The sequence below is a fragment of the Neopsephotus bourkii genome, unplaced genomic scaffold (assembly GCF_033783945.1).
Source record: "Neopsephotus bourkii isolate Nb327-2 ecotype Australia unplaced genomic scaffold, CSIRO-AGI_Nbou_v1 NB_1234, whole genome shotgun sequence".
NCBI classification, from domain to species: domain Eukaryota; kingdom Metazoa; phylum Chordata; class Aves; order Psittaciformes; family Psittacidae; genus Neopsephotus; species Neopsephotus bourkii.
In genome coordinates, this window is record NW_026901719.1 from 5,061,792 (window position 1) to 5,076,574 (window position 14,783).

General features: G+C 38.3%; 1 protein-coding gene across 7 annotated transcripts in view; it reads left to right on the plus strand.

The window, feature by feature from the left end:
• CNKSR2 (connector enhancer of kinase suppressor of Ras 2) overlaps positions 1-14,783 on the plus strand; it is a 212,526-nt gene that overhangs the window by 34,830 nt on the left and 162,913 nt on the right. For all 7 annotated transcript variants that reach the window (XM_061364565.1, XM_061364567.1, XM_061364564.1 and 4 more), the window contains exons 2-3: positions 770-933; positions 12,466-12,668. In XM_061364565.1, the coding sequence (XP_061220549.1) occupies positions 770-933; positions 12,466-12,668 (367 nt within the window). The remainder of the gene's footprint in view (positions 1-769; positions 934-12,465; positions 12,669-14,783) is intronic.

Here is a 14,783-nt window from a genome sequence, read left to right on the forward strand (position 1 = left end):
TGAACATGCTCTAGCAACTCAATACCTAACTTGTAGTGAAGGGCTCATTTGAGCATTTGAGATTCAGCCTCACCAGTGCCGAGTGCACAGGGACAATCACTTCCTTGGCCCTTCTGGCCACACTAGGTCTGACACAAGCCAGATGCTGTTGGTCTTCTTGGCATCTCTAGCAGCCCTCCCTCATCATGCGACCTACCATGGTGGAGGTACTTCAGGAGTGAGGTTAAGAGACACTGACAACTAATAATTCCTGGATGTATGGCATTAAGCATGTTCACACTCTCATTATTTCCTTAGAATTGGTCTCTGGCAGAAACACTTTCCTTTGTTTCCAGTCTCTTTCAGTGCTGTAATAATTAACAACATCTGTTGATATGCTGGACCCAGAGAAGGGTGATAATCTTCCTCCTTTCCATTGATCCCTCTCCTCCTCTCCTGTCCCAGATATAATGGAGACATTGCTAACATACTGGTTATTAGAGATGGCCAGATAGGCATTCACAATGCACTATCCTACAAGAATTCAGGGCTCTTCTTGGGATTTGGGAACAGTTGGTATCGTCCACAGGTTGAAAACCCATGGCTGCCATAACTCCCCAAATCTTAAGATTTCTGGGTAGCATTAATTTTTTGTAATGTTGAAATACTTCTCTTAAAGATAGGGCAAGTATCCTCTGTTGGCTTGATTTTGGTTTCAGTCCTTTTTAACTTCCCGTGGCAGGACAAAATGTTGCTAACTGTTGTCTTCCCTTCTATCCTGTTTCTGCAGGTCTTGATGACTGCCTGCAGCAATACATAAAGAACTTTGAGAGAGAGAAGATTAGTGGTGATCAGCTACTACGTATTACTCATCAAGAACTTGAAGATCTTGGAGTCACACGAATTGGCCATCAGGAACTTATCTTGGAAGCAGTAGACTTGCTCTGTGCACTGGTAAACTTCTTGGGGCAAAACGGGGACAACAAAAAGTGTTTGCACATTCACAGTTTGAGAATTCACAGTATTCAAATTGCTAGTCCTAAACACTATCTAAACTCCTGACACATAATGTATGAGCAATTGAGCATTTTAAACCAGAGACAAGATAAAGAGCAGTATCTACTGATAAGATGGAGCTTTGTAAATACATTGGTATCAGAGATTTAAAGCTTGCATATCTTTCTTCATAGAAAGTTTATCTGAAATCAGAAAAAAACTAGACTGGGTTTGGTTTGGAATGTAAAACAGTTATATATGTGAATGCAGTACTTGAGTGCCAGTTACCCTTTACAAACAAAATATCCCGATGTTAACCATGTCATTTTTCACTGATACATGCAAATTATGTTTTAGATGATAATTTGAGTCTGCTGAAATGTAGCTGCTTCTATTTCACAGTAGAAAGGATTAAATGCTGAAATAATTGTCTTATATGTAAATAATAGATATGTTTTTGGTGGAGCATATAGTGGGATTTTGGTAATGTTTTTTCAGTCAGGTCGTGTCATGCATAACCGGGATTATACCCTTGGTGAGAGGTGTGATGCTGACTTCACCCTTCTTAATGAACCTTTAATGTGTGACTGTAAACATTAGTGATAGCTTGGGCACACTGTCTGCATTCTTCACTGTAGGAAGGATTGTAAACAGCTCTGGTAAGATGTACTTAACTGCATAAAGTGGTGTTTTGTGGATTTTTAATGCATGCTGCTTTTCCAAGCCTTAGAAGCAGCTCTAAGAAAGCTGAATCCCAGTAGAGGCAATCAAAGATGGTAGGCTGAAAGGCCCTTCAGAAGAAGGCTTGTGGAATTTCAGTATGCAGCAGCTTTGCTGCATAGTCTGATGTTACATCTTTAGGAGACAGATGTGAGGGGTTATGAAGAGAAAAAAAAATATGCAGAAGTAGAGGGGGAAAATAATTGCGGAGAAGAGGGAAAGCTTTTCCATATGGGAAGACATTTGGTTTTAAACACATCTTAGGTTCTCTTCTTTAGAGCAGTATTTCTAATAACATTGCAAAGTGGCTTAGTGCAGTAAGTTAACTCATCTATTTGTTTTTTTAATAATGGAAAGTATGCAATCTTGAAAAAAAAAAAAGCTACTCATATAGAAGGGAACAGACTTACTCACAAAATACTTTTCTCATCAGGCCGTGCAGAAGGCAACAAGATAGTAAATATTTTAATTAACTGAGACAAAATCTAAGTTAGGGTGAACAGTGATGACCATTCCTCCGGGGCACACAAGGGGACAGATTACAGCTCTTTTTAAAATAACCTATTTTCACAAAAAAACCCACTCCTGTTTATTAGCTGAAATTTATTTTTTTCCCCTGGATATATAATTACAGATGTTATCTTTAGACAAACAAACACAACTTGTCTTTGTAGCTCTGTTATCTTAGGCAAAAGTGCATGTAACGAGGTTGAATATAAAATAAAGCATCTGTAGTGAAAGCTGGCACTGCATGCTTAATTTATGCAGCGAGTCTCTACCTTCCTGGTCCATGTTGCACAGGTAGCGTTGGCTGCTTTTTTGAGTTTGTCTTAAGGAAAACTTCATCACTGAAACACAATAGCATGCGTCAGATCACAGCTTCTGATTTAAGCTGAGGTTTTTGCAGCCTCACTATTGGCTCCTGATGGCTCCTTAGGGATAAAAATATGTGATTGTTATATTGATTTTAGTGGACTTAATTTGAATTTATTGTTCACTAATCAGATAAACCTCTTAGGAAATTTAATTCAGAGGCAATTCTTCTGGCTATACTGGCCCTGTACTTACAGGTTTTCCTTTTCTTACTGCATCAGTAAGTATCTGTCCTGGTTAGTTCTTGTCCATTTTTCTGATTAGCTTCTAATGCTTGACTGTATTGTTAGGAAAACTTCAATTCAATGACTCTCCAGTGTAGGATAACAGCTAATGCAAGGTATTTAAATGAATATTATCTGATTTTTTATTTTTTTTTTCTGTTTCATTGGTGTTTGGCAGAAGTTTTGTGATAGAATTTGGCATGAGTTACAAGTGTATGATCTGACTGAGTTAACCTCTATTTATGGATACTGGAGATGGAGGGCAGCATGACGGAGAAGGAATATTAATGTTAATTTTCCACTGCAGGCATAATCTCTGATTTTAAACTAATCACTGAAAAACAAAAGTATTGTCACTTCTGATTCTTCTCCCCATTCTCTCCAAGTTAGTGAGTGACCACCTAATCAGTTTTTTGGCAGGGAGGGCAACTGAGGGGAACAGAACCACCTCCCACTGTACATTCCTGCTCCCACTCTGCAGAGGAGTTTCCAAGACAGAGTTGCCTTCAATGAAAAAAAGCTTACGCAGTGATGGTAGCTGATGTGTTTTAAGAACTGCTTTTTTTCCCACCCCACTTCCCAGCACTTTTATGGCATAAACTTCTGCTTGCAGTTTCTGCCCTGACAGCTGTGGATGTGGCAAATGGCAAACCAGCTGCTTGTATTGCATGTCTGTAGTTGATGGGGCAACATTTTCTTCCTGGAAGAAAGTGGAGAGCCTTAAAAAGCATATTTGGCTGGTATGGAGAGAGCATGGGACCGCCTTAACCGAGGTGGAGGCTACGAACAGTGCTAAATACACAAACTGCTTGCCACAGTAATAGTTGGGAACCATTTATGGTTGATAGCACTATTTAAAGGATGTTCTTTATTGATTTTTTGATAGAAGGTGGGTAGTTGGCTGTGGTCTCTCATGGTATTCCTCTCCTGTCATAAGCACTAGCAACAAATGGATCCTCCAGTGTTAGCTATCAGAGAACAAATGGTGGCCTGTGCTATCCATCTCAGTATAGTCTCTCACGGCTGCCAGCCTGATATACCATGCTCTTAACAGGAGAGCAAGCATCCTAGGGGTGAGATTCACAACTTTTCCTGTGGTGCTTCTGAGAAGGAAGAATAAAGATTTTTCCCAACTGCTATTGCTGTTACAGGTCACACTCACTGATAATGGTGGGGGCGTACATACCATCACTGAGCAGAATGTGCTCCAGGAGAGAGAGGGCTATGTAACTAATGTGGCTTGTATCTTCCTCTCTTCTTCAGTCTGTGAAGGTGGGCGCATGTTCAATAGATGATCTTGCCTCAGTGCAGTTTTGTGTTTTATAAAATCCGTATGTCAGAAAGGGCAAGATAAATGAAATCTTCTCTGTGCTTTAAAGAAAGAAGCAATGAGGTCTGTGATGGTATTTCATTGATGATAAGAGTTTGCTGCATGGTTTTTGATCTGTCCTTGAGATACCATGACAGATACGTGCCTGTAAAATTGTTCCATTTCCAGCAAGGAACGTCTGTTGTCCTTTCCTTTCAATTCAAATGGGGGCATGAAACCACATAGACTCCTACTTGATGTGGACGTGCATGTTTATTCATGCTGATAAGATCTCAAAAAATAATTGACCTCTCAAAAATTATTGAAAAGTGTTAAACTCAGAAACTGTGTGTCCATCCCTAGAGATACAGGAGAAACTGTATTATTTTTTTTTTTCTCCAGGCTACTCCCAGGTAATAAAACACAGGCTTGTTCATCAGTTATAAAAATTACCATGCAGATCTAGACTCAATACAATCCTTTTCAGTAAGTGTGTGGTGTGAAGCTAGCTTAAGAGTCTTTACGTTTAATCAGTAATGAAACAACAGTGTAGCAGACATTGAACCACACATAAAATGTGATCAGCCTTGTTACTTTGATGGTTGCATTAAGAACTGGGTGTGAATGAACAATGCCAAAAGAAAGTAAATTGAGGAAAGATGGACGTGATGCTTTTGAAAAGAGAAATGCATACTGAAGAACTGATTATTTAGATAACACCATCACATCACTCTATCAGTCTTCAGGTTTGGAGTGCATCTGCAGGTCTTGTAGTGCCCGAAATACCCGCCTGGGCTGCAGAAAGCAAAGAAATGCACCTAATTATTTTTCCATCATCTGTTTGTCAGGAGATGGAGTTTCATTTATCAAAACTGGGTACGACCATATTTTGCTGACTGTCCATGGACTCTAAATTTTATGTCTCCTTGATGTATTTTTCCCAGAAAATGCTACCTTTTGCTTCACTGCCTGGGGAAAACCAAGACTGAAGGCTGCACAGCCAAAGATCTCTTCTTCAATCTTTAAGCAAACGATGTAGTCTACCCGATATATCACCACAATGTCCTGCTGCATGAAGGGATTTTTTTGCCTTACTTTTCCAAAAAATTATGTACGTTTTGTTTCCATGAAGATTAAATTAGCTTCATTGAACATTAGATTAGTTTCACTGAGCATTTTCAAATATTTTTAAAAAGGAGACTTTAAAGTGGGAAATGTTTTCTTCTGGGAAGACAAGAATATTTAGAAAACTTCAAAATAACTTTTGGATGTTTTAAGTTTTCCTTAAACAAAGGAATTATTAAAGTCCCTGTGAATTTGCAGAATCCTTCTTCGGGGAATCTGCATTTGTGTAGTTTTGTTAAAACCCAAAACAGTTTTTGCTTTGTAGAGTGTTCTGGTTTCAGTACCGGTTTCATGCTAGTTATTTAAATCTGCTTTGACTGCACAGGAATCTATTATACACTGTGTATTTGAATCTGTAACGGTGGAAGATTGAAGCAGATGAGATAGCATTATTATTTTGCAGAGAAAACATTGGTCTGCACTAACAGCATGAAATTGCTTACCATTTACCACTAACACAAAACATTTATATGCAAATGAATGTAAAAAATAGACCTACTTTACCCATGAATGATTTGATTTCTCATAAGAATTATGCCTTTTACCTTAATTTCATCTTCATGGCATTTCTCACACAGAAATCCTTTACTTTGCCCTTATCACTAGTCAGATCTTAAAGCTGCTTTTGTCAGTAATAGTGAATATTAGATTTAATCATTATAGTGGTCAATGAGAAAGACTTCATTTTGGAATGGAGATTTATATGTGCTAGAGTTGGGATTTATTGTTAATATTCTGCATGCTCATAGCACAAAAATTATTTACCCTTTTTACTATTGCCCTTTGCAAGTTAAAGTTCTGGTTATATGTCATCTGCCTTCCTGTCTTCAGCCTGAGCTAACTTAACTGCAGAGAAAGAAATCCTGAAGTCCATCACCAAATCAATAAAGCTAAGGAGTTAAAGGGCTTCTGATTGCTCATATAGATCATGTTGAAAATGTTTGTTGCTGTTGTTAGCAGATCTTTTATACAGAACTGCAGTAAAGCCTTGTGGTATGCCAAAGGCAGTAAATACATCTGCATGCAAATGGTGAATGTCCTTCTTCCTAACTGTCTCAGGAATCAGTTTTGGATCCTAGATCATTTCCTTAGTTGCTTTTTTTCTTTGGGTTGTTTGGAGATTTGGGCAAGTACAAAATACACACCCAGGTTCGCAGAGTCACAGCATAGTTTGGGTTGGCAGGGACCTTTACAAATTCAACCCTCTAGGTCAAAAGCAGACTGGATAAACAGGGCTGTTGCAGTATAATGTGTTTTGAAGAGGTAGTGTATTCACAGCAATCTGCTTTTTTTTTTTTTTTTGCTTTTTTTTTAAATTGCTGATAAGCTGTTTAGGACTTTGTGAAATGCATTTAACTAAATACGTAACTGATAGTTTGAATTCTGGAGAAATAAATAAGAGTACTTGGCTGGCTAGGGACAAAATTACATGACTAAGTAGAAAAACAAAAAAATAATGAGCACTTGGTCTTGAAGAGTCTGCTGATTAAATAAGAGTAAGAAGAATAGTTTATGTAATTGCTCTATTAGTGCTGCAAAGCATGACTAGGGCTTGGCTTTTTGCTTGATTGTGCTGTAGAAAAAGAAGAGCATTTTTCAGGAAAGGGGATAATGTTGGTGATTGATTATGAATATTTCCTAGGTTATGCAGGGCTGTAAGTATCATGCACCTGAGGTTCTTTTCTGTAAACATTTAGGACAAATATTTGTACTCTTTGAAACTATTTGCTTTTTAATCAGTATATGTTTAGTAATTGCAGTAAAATACAAGTGTCATTTGAGCTGTCCGGCTTTTTCTCCTTATCTACTTACTCCGTGTTTATGAAACAGATGTGTAAGGATCATGTGTTATGCACTTCTAAATTACCCCATATGTCAGTTCTATTCGAAAGAGAGATAACCTTAGTGTTGGCATTTCATAATGCTGGAGGAAGGGCCGTTAGAAATATATGTTGTAGGCAGATCTGATGAGGTATGAAGTTACATAAGGCACCTTCCATATGACAAGTTGTGCTCTCAGTTGCTCGCAACTTCGGGCTGGTAAGCTATCTGCCTCATACTTTGTGGGATGTGTTCAGCCAAATGTTTTCAAGAATGAGGTTCAGATGCATTTTGTTAATTTTAAAAACAACTTTGGAGACAAAGATTGGAACTTTTCTTGGTGAATTTTTGTCCGCCCCAAATTTTGAGGCATGGTTTTGAAGTGGCTGCCATGTGCTGTGGTATCTGTGTGATCCTGTTTTGATTATTCGCTTAAGATCTCCCCCAGTTTTCCCCTGAACTGAGGAGTCTGTGAACTTTACAGTTTCCAGGTTGCTTGTTTAAAAGCAATAATACATACAGAAATGGTGCTCAAAAATTAATATGGAAGATGAAAGCACTGAAAGAGAGTGAAGAGCAGAATTACGTTTGTCTGAGGTTATCTTAAATCCTTTTCTTAGCAGTCATATGCTATTACCTAAAAATCCTGCATTCAGTCTGTGAATAAGAAGAAAAAGACTTTAAAAAGTTGAAGTAGAGAGAAAACTTATGATTTAATCCTTGTGATTTTTACCCATATCATTGAGAGATGTCAGGCATAACTGAGAAGTTACATTTCTTTGCACATAATTTATGTACTGCACATAATTTGTTACCCAGTACATCCATCTAGACTATAATATTAGTCTTTTCAAAACATTGCCATTTTTTTCCTTCTTTAAATAACAATGTTTGTGTGCGTGATGGTAAACATTTGCCAAATAAAAATAAATGTTTACTTTTTGTAGTTTTTACAGCCATGGTTGCCTTCTCCAGAGGGGTATCAGAAATCGATGTTAGCACTGCTGTTTGGTCTGCCTGCCTGGAAAACTGTTTTTACTTTACTTTTGCCCCCAGCTCCAGTGTTACACTAGTATTGTTGGTTCCCAACTTGTGTCTCTTTGTTGTCAACTTGTGTCCAGCAATGGTCACATCATGCCTTTTTCTCCACATGATTTCCAGCCACTTTCTGGGCTAGAGAGAAGTAACAGTTATTTAAGGAGGTAGGCAGAGGGGCCTTACCCTAATTTCTCAATCTTGGATTGTTTGCCGAAGCTGAATAGTGTTATTGAACTTGCTGTGTCCTTTGTGCTTGGCGATGTAGAGGCATTGGTGGTTACATAAAGTCGTGATCAAGACATCTGCTCTAAGGGTTTTTTTTATTTGTTAATGGGCCTGTGGCTATGTCTCTATTGCATATTGCAGTGTGTTTAAATGTGACTTCTTTTGATGTCTGAGCTTGGCATTTTTAGTTAGTTGATCTGTCTTTGCATTTGCAATAGGCAGCATAAAAGTACCCTAAACTAAAGGTCTCAGCAGCTTCTAGACAACCTGTCTGGGCCAGCCATCAGAGATAGCACTATGAGTTAGGAACACTTTGCTTTTGAGCTGTACCAGCAGTGTGAGGTGCACTTCCCTGCCAGAAAGGGTCAAGTGAATTTAGCACAAGAGATAAAATGAGGTCTGATTTTGTTTTATTTTTTTTAAATATATATATACACACATACGTATTTTAATTGGGGGAAGAGGAGGGACACCTGGTGAACATTGATCAAGCTGAATTTTCACTTTACTTCCAAAGTTTGGTTACTGAACTCTGTTCCTATCCTGTGTGACTGGTGCAAGGATGTCCTGGCAAAAGGACTAGTCTTGCTGTCGTTACCAAAAAAAAAGCATCATCAGTGGCTCAGTGGTGATTAGAGCTGCTGCTTGTCAGCATGTGAAGAAAAGAGCTACAATTCGTCACTCACACTGTCATGTGAAGCCACAGAAAAGTAATTAGCAGGTAAAATGCCTATTAATAGCTCCCACCACCTTTAGTTGGAACACCTGCTGACAAGCTATTAATCTGTGTAGCTTAGTTTCATCAAGTTCTTGTTTTGTGATTGCCAGAAAGACTCCATTAGAGCTGTTTCTGTTGAGGCAGGGTGTCTCTGAAGAGATTCTTGCTCCATGGCCTCTCATTGAGAAAGCGAATGCATAGACTTGCTTTGCTTCTTGTAATCTCTACAAGCATGCAGAGATTTCTTTGTGGTTCCTTCAGTGACTGTGAATTTATTTTGGCTAATGAAAGCATAACTTGTGTTAGTGCTGGCTAAATGTAGACTAGGGGAAACAAAGAATTGTCTCTTTTTGCCTGCAATTATCTTCTTATGGTGCTTGAAAATAAACTGTGCATTTCTAAGAAAGCCATATTATTAATAGTATCTTATTGCATATAAAGTATGATTAAATTTTGTGGTTATTATCTGAGCAGGCTTTTTTCCAACATTAGAACATGCAACTCTTTGTTAATTTTTAATGTGGGCCAGAAATATTAGTGATAAACAGAGTGCGGAATTTCTTAGCTTGGCTGCTGTTTTAGGATTCTTCTACTTAAAAGCTTCAATAAACACAGCTGCCCCAAAATATATTCCATTCCCTGCCTTGTCTGCCTCATATTACAGGTGGAGGCTTTACTGAAGCCATTCCCCATGTAAGACTGAATTTTGTATGTAGCTTAAGCTTTACATTTGTCCCTTTTTTTTAATGTTAAAGAGCACACACTTTATGAATATGTGTGAAAATAGACTTTGTATCTGTTAACATTGTCTCTTCCTTTCCACGTATACAATGGTAAAAAAAGACATTGAAAAAGAGTGAGTCTGCAGGTGTCTATCACTTGAAATGTTAACAGGAGGCCACTAAGCTTTTATAGGAGCTGATTTTCTAAAGAAGTGTATATAGAAATGCAGGTTATTTTCCTGTTGTAGAATAAACTTTTGATTCATCCTGTGTTTTGGGGAAGTAAGCACCATGTCATGCAGGTGTCACGGAGCTCGCTTACAGTGGGGTATTGATCTGTCTGTTTTATAAGGCATTTTGTATGACACATTTTTCACCTAAACTATCTTTAATTTGTTTCTTCCCCTGTTAATTTTGTCAAAATAAGCTAGGTGCTTAAGAAGCAGGGTGAAATAAGAACAAACCCAGTATTTTTGGTGGTAAAACACTGGAACAGATTGACCAGAGAAGCTGTGGATGCTCCATCCCTGGCAGTCTTCATAGCCAGGTTGGAGGGGTTTTGAGCAACCTGGTCTAGTGGGAGGTGCCCCTGCCCATGGCAGGGGGGCTGGAACTGGATGATCTTTAAGGTCCCTTCCAACCCAAACCATTCTGTTTCTATGATTTTACGATTTTTTTCCAACTTTTACTCTGGCCCAGTCCTCAATCTCCATCATGCTCTCTCAGCCATAGAAAACCACAGCAAAATAAAATTTATTTTTTTCTGATGCCTATCTCTTTACTTTGGACTGATTTGGTAAGTTACTAGTTTGGCTGCATAATAAAGCACGGTCTACTTTTCCCTCCTTCTTTGTTGCTTTCATTTTTTTTATTTTTTATTTATAATCTAACTCTATCTCTTGTGTAACTACTATTGAATATTTGCATGGTGGGAAAGTCACTGCCCAGACACACAATTTGTCTAAATGGGAGCTGAACCTGATGGCAGAGGACAGCTCCTGTGCAGAAACTGTGCAGTTGAGAAACATGCGTGCAAATCCTTCCTTGCTCAAAGTGCGGGTGTTCACAGAAGTTACAGTGCCAGCTTTTGAAGCACAAACTTAGTGCATGGTCGCTTCCACCTTAAGCTGAGTCCCAAAGTGCATCCTCTGCTGTGGTAAAGTAGATGTGCTTTTAGTGTCTCCCTCACAAAGTGTGTTTGATTTACAATCACAGAGAAGGGCTGGTTGGGAGATGGCAAACTGTGTTCTGAAGCCTCTCTTTTCTGTGATGATCTCCCATTTTCCTGGGAGTGGATGTTGTGGGAGGGCTGGAGGATCACTGCCGCTAGCTTCAGTATAATGGTCCCGTAGTCCTGTGTAATTAAAGAGGAGATTAGGTTCATTTAGTAGATGGTTTGGATTAGGAGCATAACAACTGCTGTAAATAATTACACACCCCAAACCCATTTCTTACAGAAAAAAAGACTAAGGTAAATAAACTTCAGTGGTCTCAAATTAGCATTGGCAAATCTATCCCTTCTCCCATCTCTTCTCCTTGTGGACAAATCAGCATGGGAGGCAAACTGGGGGTCTGGGAAGAAAGTTGATGAGGAAAGTGTGTGTTAGAAAGTAGATTTTTATGTGTGCAGCTGAGGGGTTTTCTGCATCCTACTTCATCATCATTTGTGATAGAAAATGGTCCACCCTTTGACAGAAAGCAGCCCTTCCCATCATCAGTTGAACAATGTGGGAGCACCCTGTGTTATAACCCTGTGATGTGGTTAAGGTGAGGAGTATCTTCAGAAGTCCCATCTTTACAGGAATACTAAGCTCAGTACAGTGCAATTGCTTGCTTATTCCTTTACAAAGGCAAAAGAAAATATCTTTCAAAATAACTCTGTTATTCTTTGCATATGTGAGGAAAGCAAATTTATTATAGAAATAGCGAATAATTGATGGTACTATATTATATTGTAATTGAACATTAAATTAAGGTATTCTCTAGTGCTGTTTCAGTAATATTTGTATATTTGAAGGATTATCAAGTACTGTTTGTTAATATTTCTGCATAATTATTTCTGTCTCTGCTGCGCAGCTGAGGAACGTAATTTAAGTTTAAAGGATTAACTCTTAAATGGAAGCATAGTTTACATCTTGACTTTAAAAGGGCAACAGACACTGGGCAGAGTAGCACTATGTTCTCTAGTCTGTGATTCTAGTGGTTCTTTTCTGCTAACAAGAATAAAAATAAGGCAATGAACATATTTTCTTCACAGAAACCAGCAAAAGCGATTTGGTGTCATACTGTGTCCATACTATGTACTAATGCTAGTTGCAGGCCTTCTTGTCTAACATGATCTCAGGACCTGGTGTGAGTACAGACATGAGGGGACTGATCCCTAACCATCAGATCTACTGAGAGAACTGTCTGATCTACTGAAAGTGGTGGACTGCTTTGAAAGTCAGTCTTCCACACTAGGTTTTTTTCTTCATTTTGAGATGTTTTTCAGCTAAAGGATCACTCATAATTTTGCTCTTCTTTTGTTCCATTTTTATGCACTTTAGAAACAGAACACGCCATACATTTAAAAATTAATGAGTGGGTGTATTTCTCCCTCTAATTATTAGGAATGGTTAAGTTTTGAAGCAGAGGAGCAGTCTTGCTGTTCTCGGTACTTCATGTTCAGATGCAAAGCTAACTTTCTCTTGTCTTTTTTTTTTTTTCTCAATGCAGAACTATGGTTTGGAAACAGAAAATCTGAAAACCCTTTCTCACAAACTGAATGCATCTGCCAAAAATCTGCAGAACTTCATCACTGGGAGGAGGAGGAGTGGTCACTACGATGGAAGGACCAGCCGCAAATTACCAAATGATTTTCTGACATCGGTAGTGGATCTGATTGGAGCAGCTAAAAGTCTGCTGGCTTGGTTGGACAGGTAAAATCTCCAAAATGTGTTACAGGTGACCAGATCATGCACACGCACAAACCCCAACTTCTTTACAAAATATAATGTGAACACTGAAATGGAAGCAGAATTCATTTACATATTCTGAGAGGAAGTTTGTAGCAATTTTTTCTTGTAAAGTCACCATGCCATTCAGATATAGCATTTCACTACAGTACTTCTAAATACATGGCAACACTACACATATCTGGAAATACAGTAGAGCAACAGGATGACATCATTAGGTTATATATCACAGACTCATAGAATCAACTAGGTTAGAAAAGACCTTTAAGATCATCAAGTACAACCATTACCCCAGGACTGCCAAGACCACCACTAAATCATGTCACTAAGAAAGAGCCTCACCTACAGAGGTTTTGAACATTTCCAGGGCCAGTGATTCCACCACTCGCCTGGGCAGCCTGTTCCAATGCCAGATCATCCTCTCTGTGAAGAAGTTTTTCCTAATGTCCAGTCTAAAGCTCCCCCGGTGCAGCTTGAGGCCATTACCTCTTGTCCTATCACTTGTTACCTGGGAGAAGAGACTGACCCACCACCTCACAACTTCCTTTCAGGTAGATGTAGCGAGCTATAAGGTCTCAACAACTCTGTAGATACATATGTGTTTGATACTGATATGTACTTTGACCTGCATAACTCAGATTCATTGCTCTGAGAGTATCAAATTCACAAAAATATAATTGTAATTTCCAGTATATAGGTGTCAATATATATTTAAAATGTGTGTGTGTGTACCATGCATGTTGCATTTTAGGTTTTTTAAGTGGCAGTGAGATACCTCTGAAACTGTAAATGCCATTGGAACTTATGCTTTTGCCTCTATTACCTAGGAAGTATGTGGGACCACAACTTAAGTGCTCTCCTTTCTGTATCTATAGTGATATTTTTCTAATGATAACAAGAGTAATAATGCAAGTTTTTAAGATGATCATTGAAACCCCTGAAGTGGTTAAAATTAGCCTATCTGTATGTCTTGCAAAGTGCATCACAGTGATTTTTATCATTAAAATAAAATGCTTATCTTGATTTGAAGATGTATCTTTTTTTTTTTTTTTTGTATCCAGCAGCTGAAGCTTTGTTCGGAGTATGATCTTTGTGAAATTCACAAAATCCAACAGAAGTATGTGGATTTACTGCTGTGGGTTTTGTTGTGTTTCATTTTCCTGAGGCAAACTGTATTCTGCCCCATAAATGATTTCCATTTGAAAGGTTTAAGTGAGGCATGAATCTTTTTCTTTCTTAAGCTGAACTGCAAAATCTTTCTTTTGTTCATTATATTGCAGGTACCACTGCTGTTTCTCTTCTCCTCCTTTTCAAGCCTTCCCCAAGTTTCAGAACCAGAGTACCTGAAGTTGGGTTCCTAAATTGCTATTTATATGTTTAGCATTAGATGTGCGGAGAAGCAATACAATCTCATGGAAAGAGTTTAGTATTGAGACTTGAAAAATTCTGAATATATTTTTAGTTCTGCCTCTAGACTATTTTTGTTACTGGGAAAACCTGTAGGCTTCACATTTTATCCCTGCAAATATTTTTTGGCAGAGAACAGCATTATCATTCTGGGCTTTAAAACAGAAGGAATGGTAGAAAACCATGGTAGAATGGTAGAAAACCATAGAAAACCGTGCATAGGCAGATCAGTGTTTGTCACTCCTTTCTATTCTGGTATTAAGAAGTAAACTTTCATACACGTGCACGCGCACACACACACACATATATATATACTTTTAACACACTGAAAAACAGTGTGGTTTTGGCATCAATATGAATTTAGTAGTTGAACTTCAGGACTTTAGTATTAAAAGACAAATCCAGACTGTAAAATTAGTTTGTAGCTCAGGAGTGTGTTGAGCATTATCTCTTAGTGAAGTTATGTTTATAAAGGCAGCTATAGTGTATTTGTCAGAGATAATTCTGTTAGCAGGTTTTCGTGTTGGTGGAGGAAGATCTTTTAAATAATTTCTTAAAAATGCATATCAGTTCTGCTACCAGTAAAATGCAAAATGGCTTTTGCACTTACCTGGAATGATAGCTGGTCAGACTAGGAGTTCCAAGGAGTTAAAAATGAAGGCAGTCATGGTG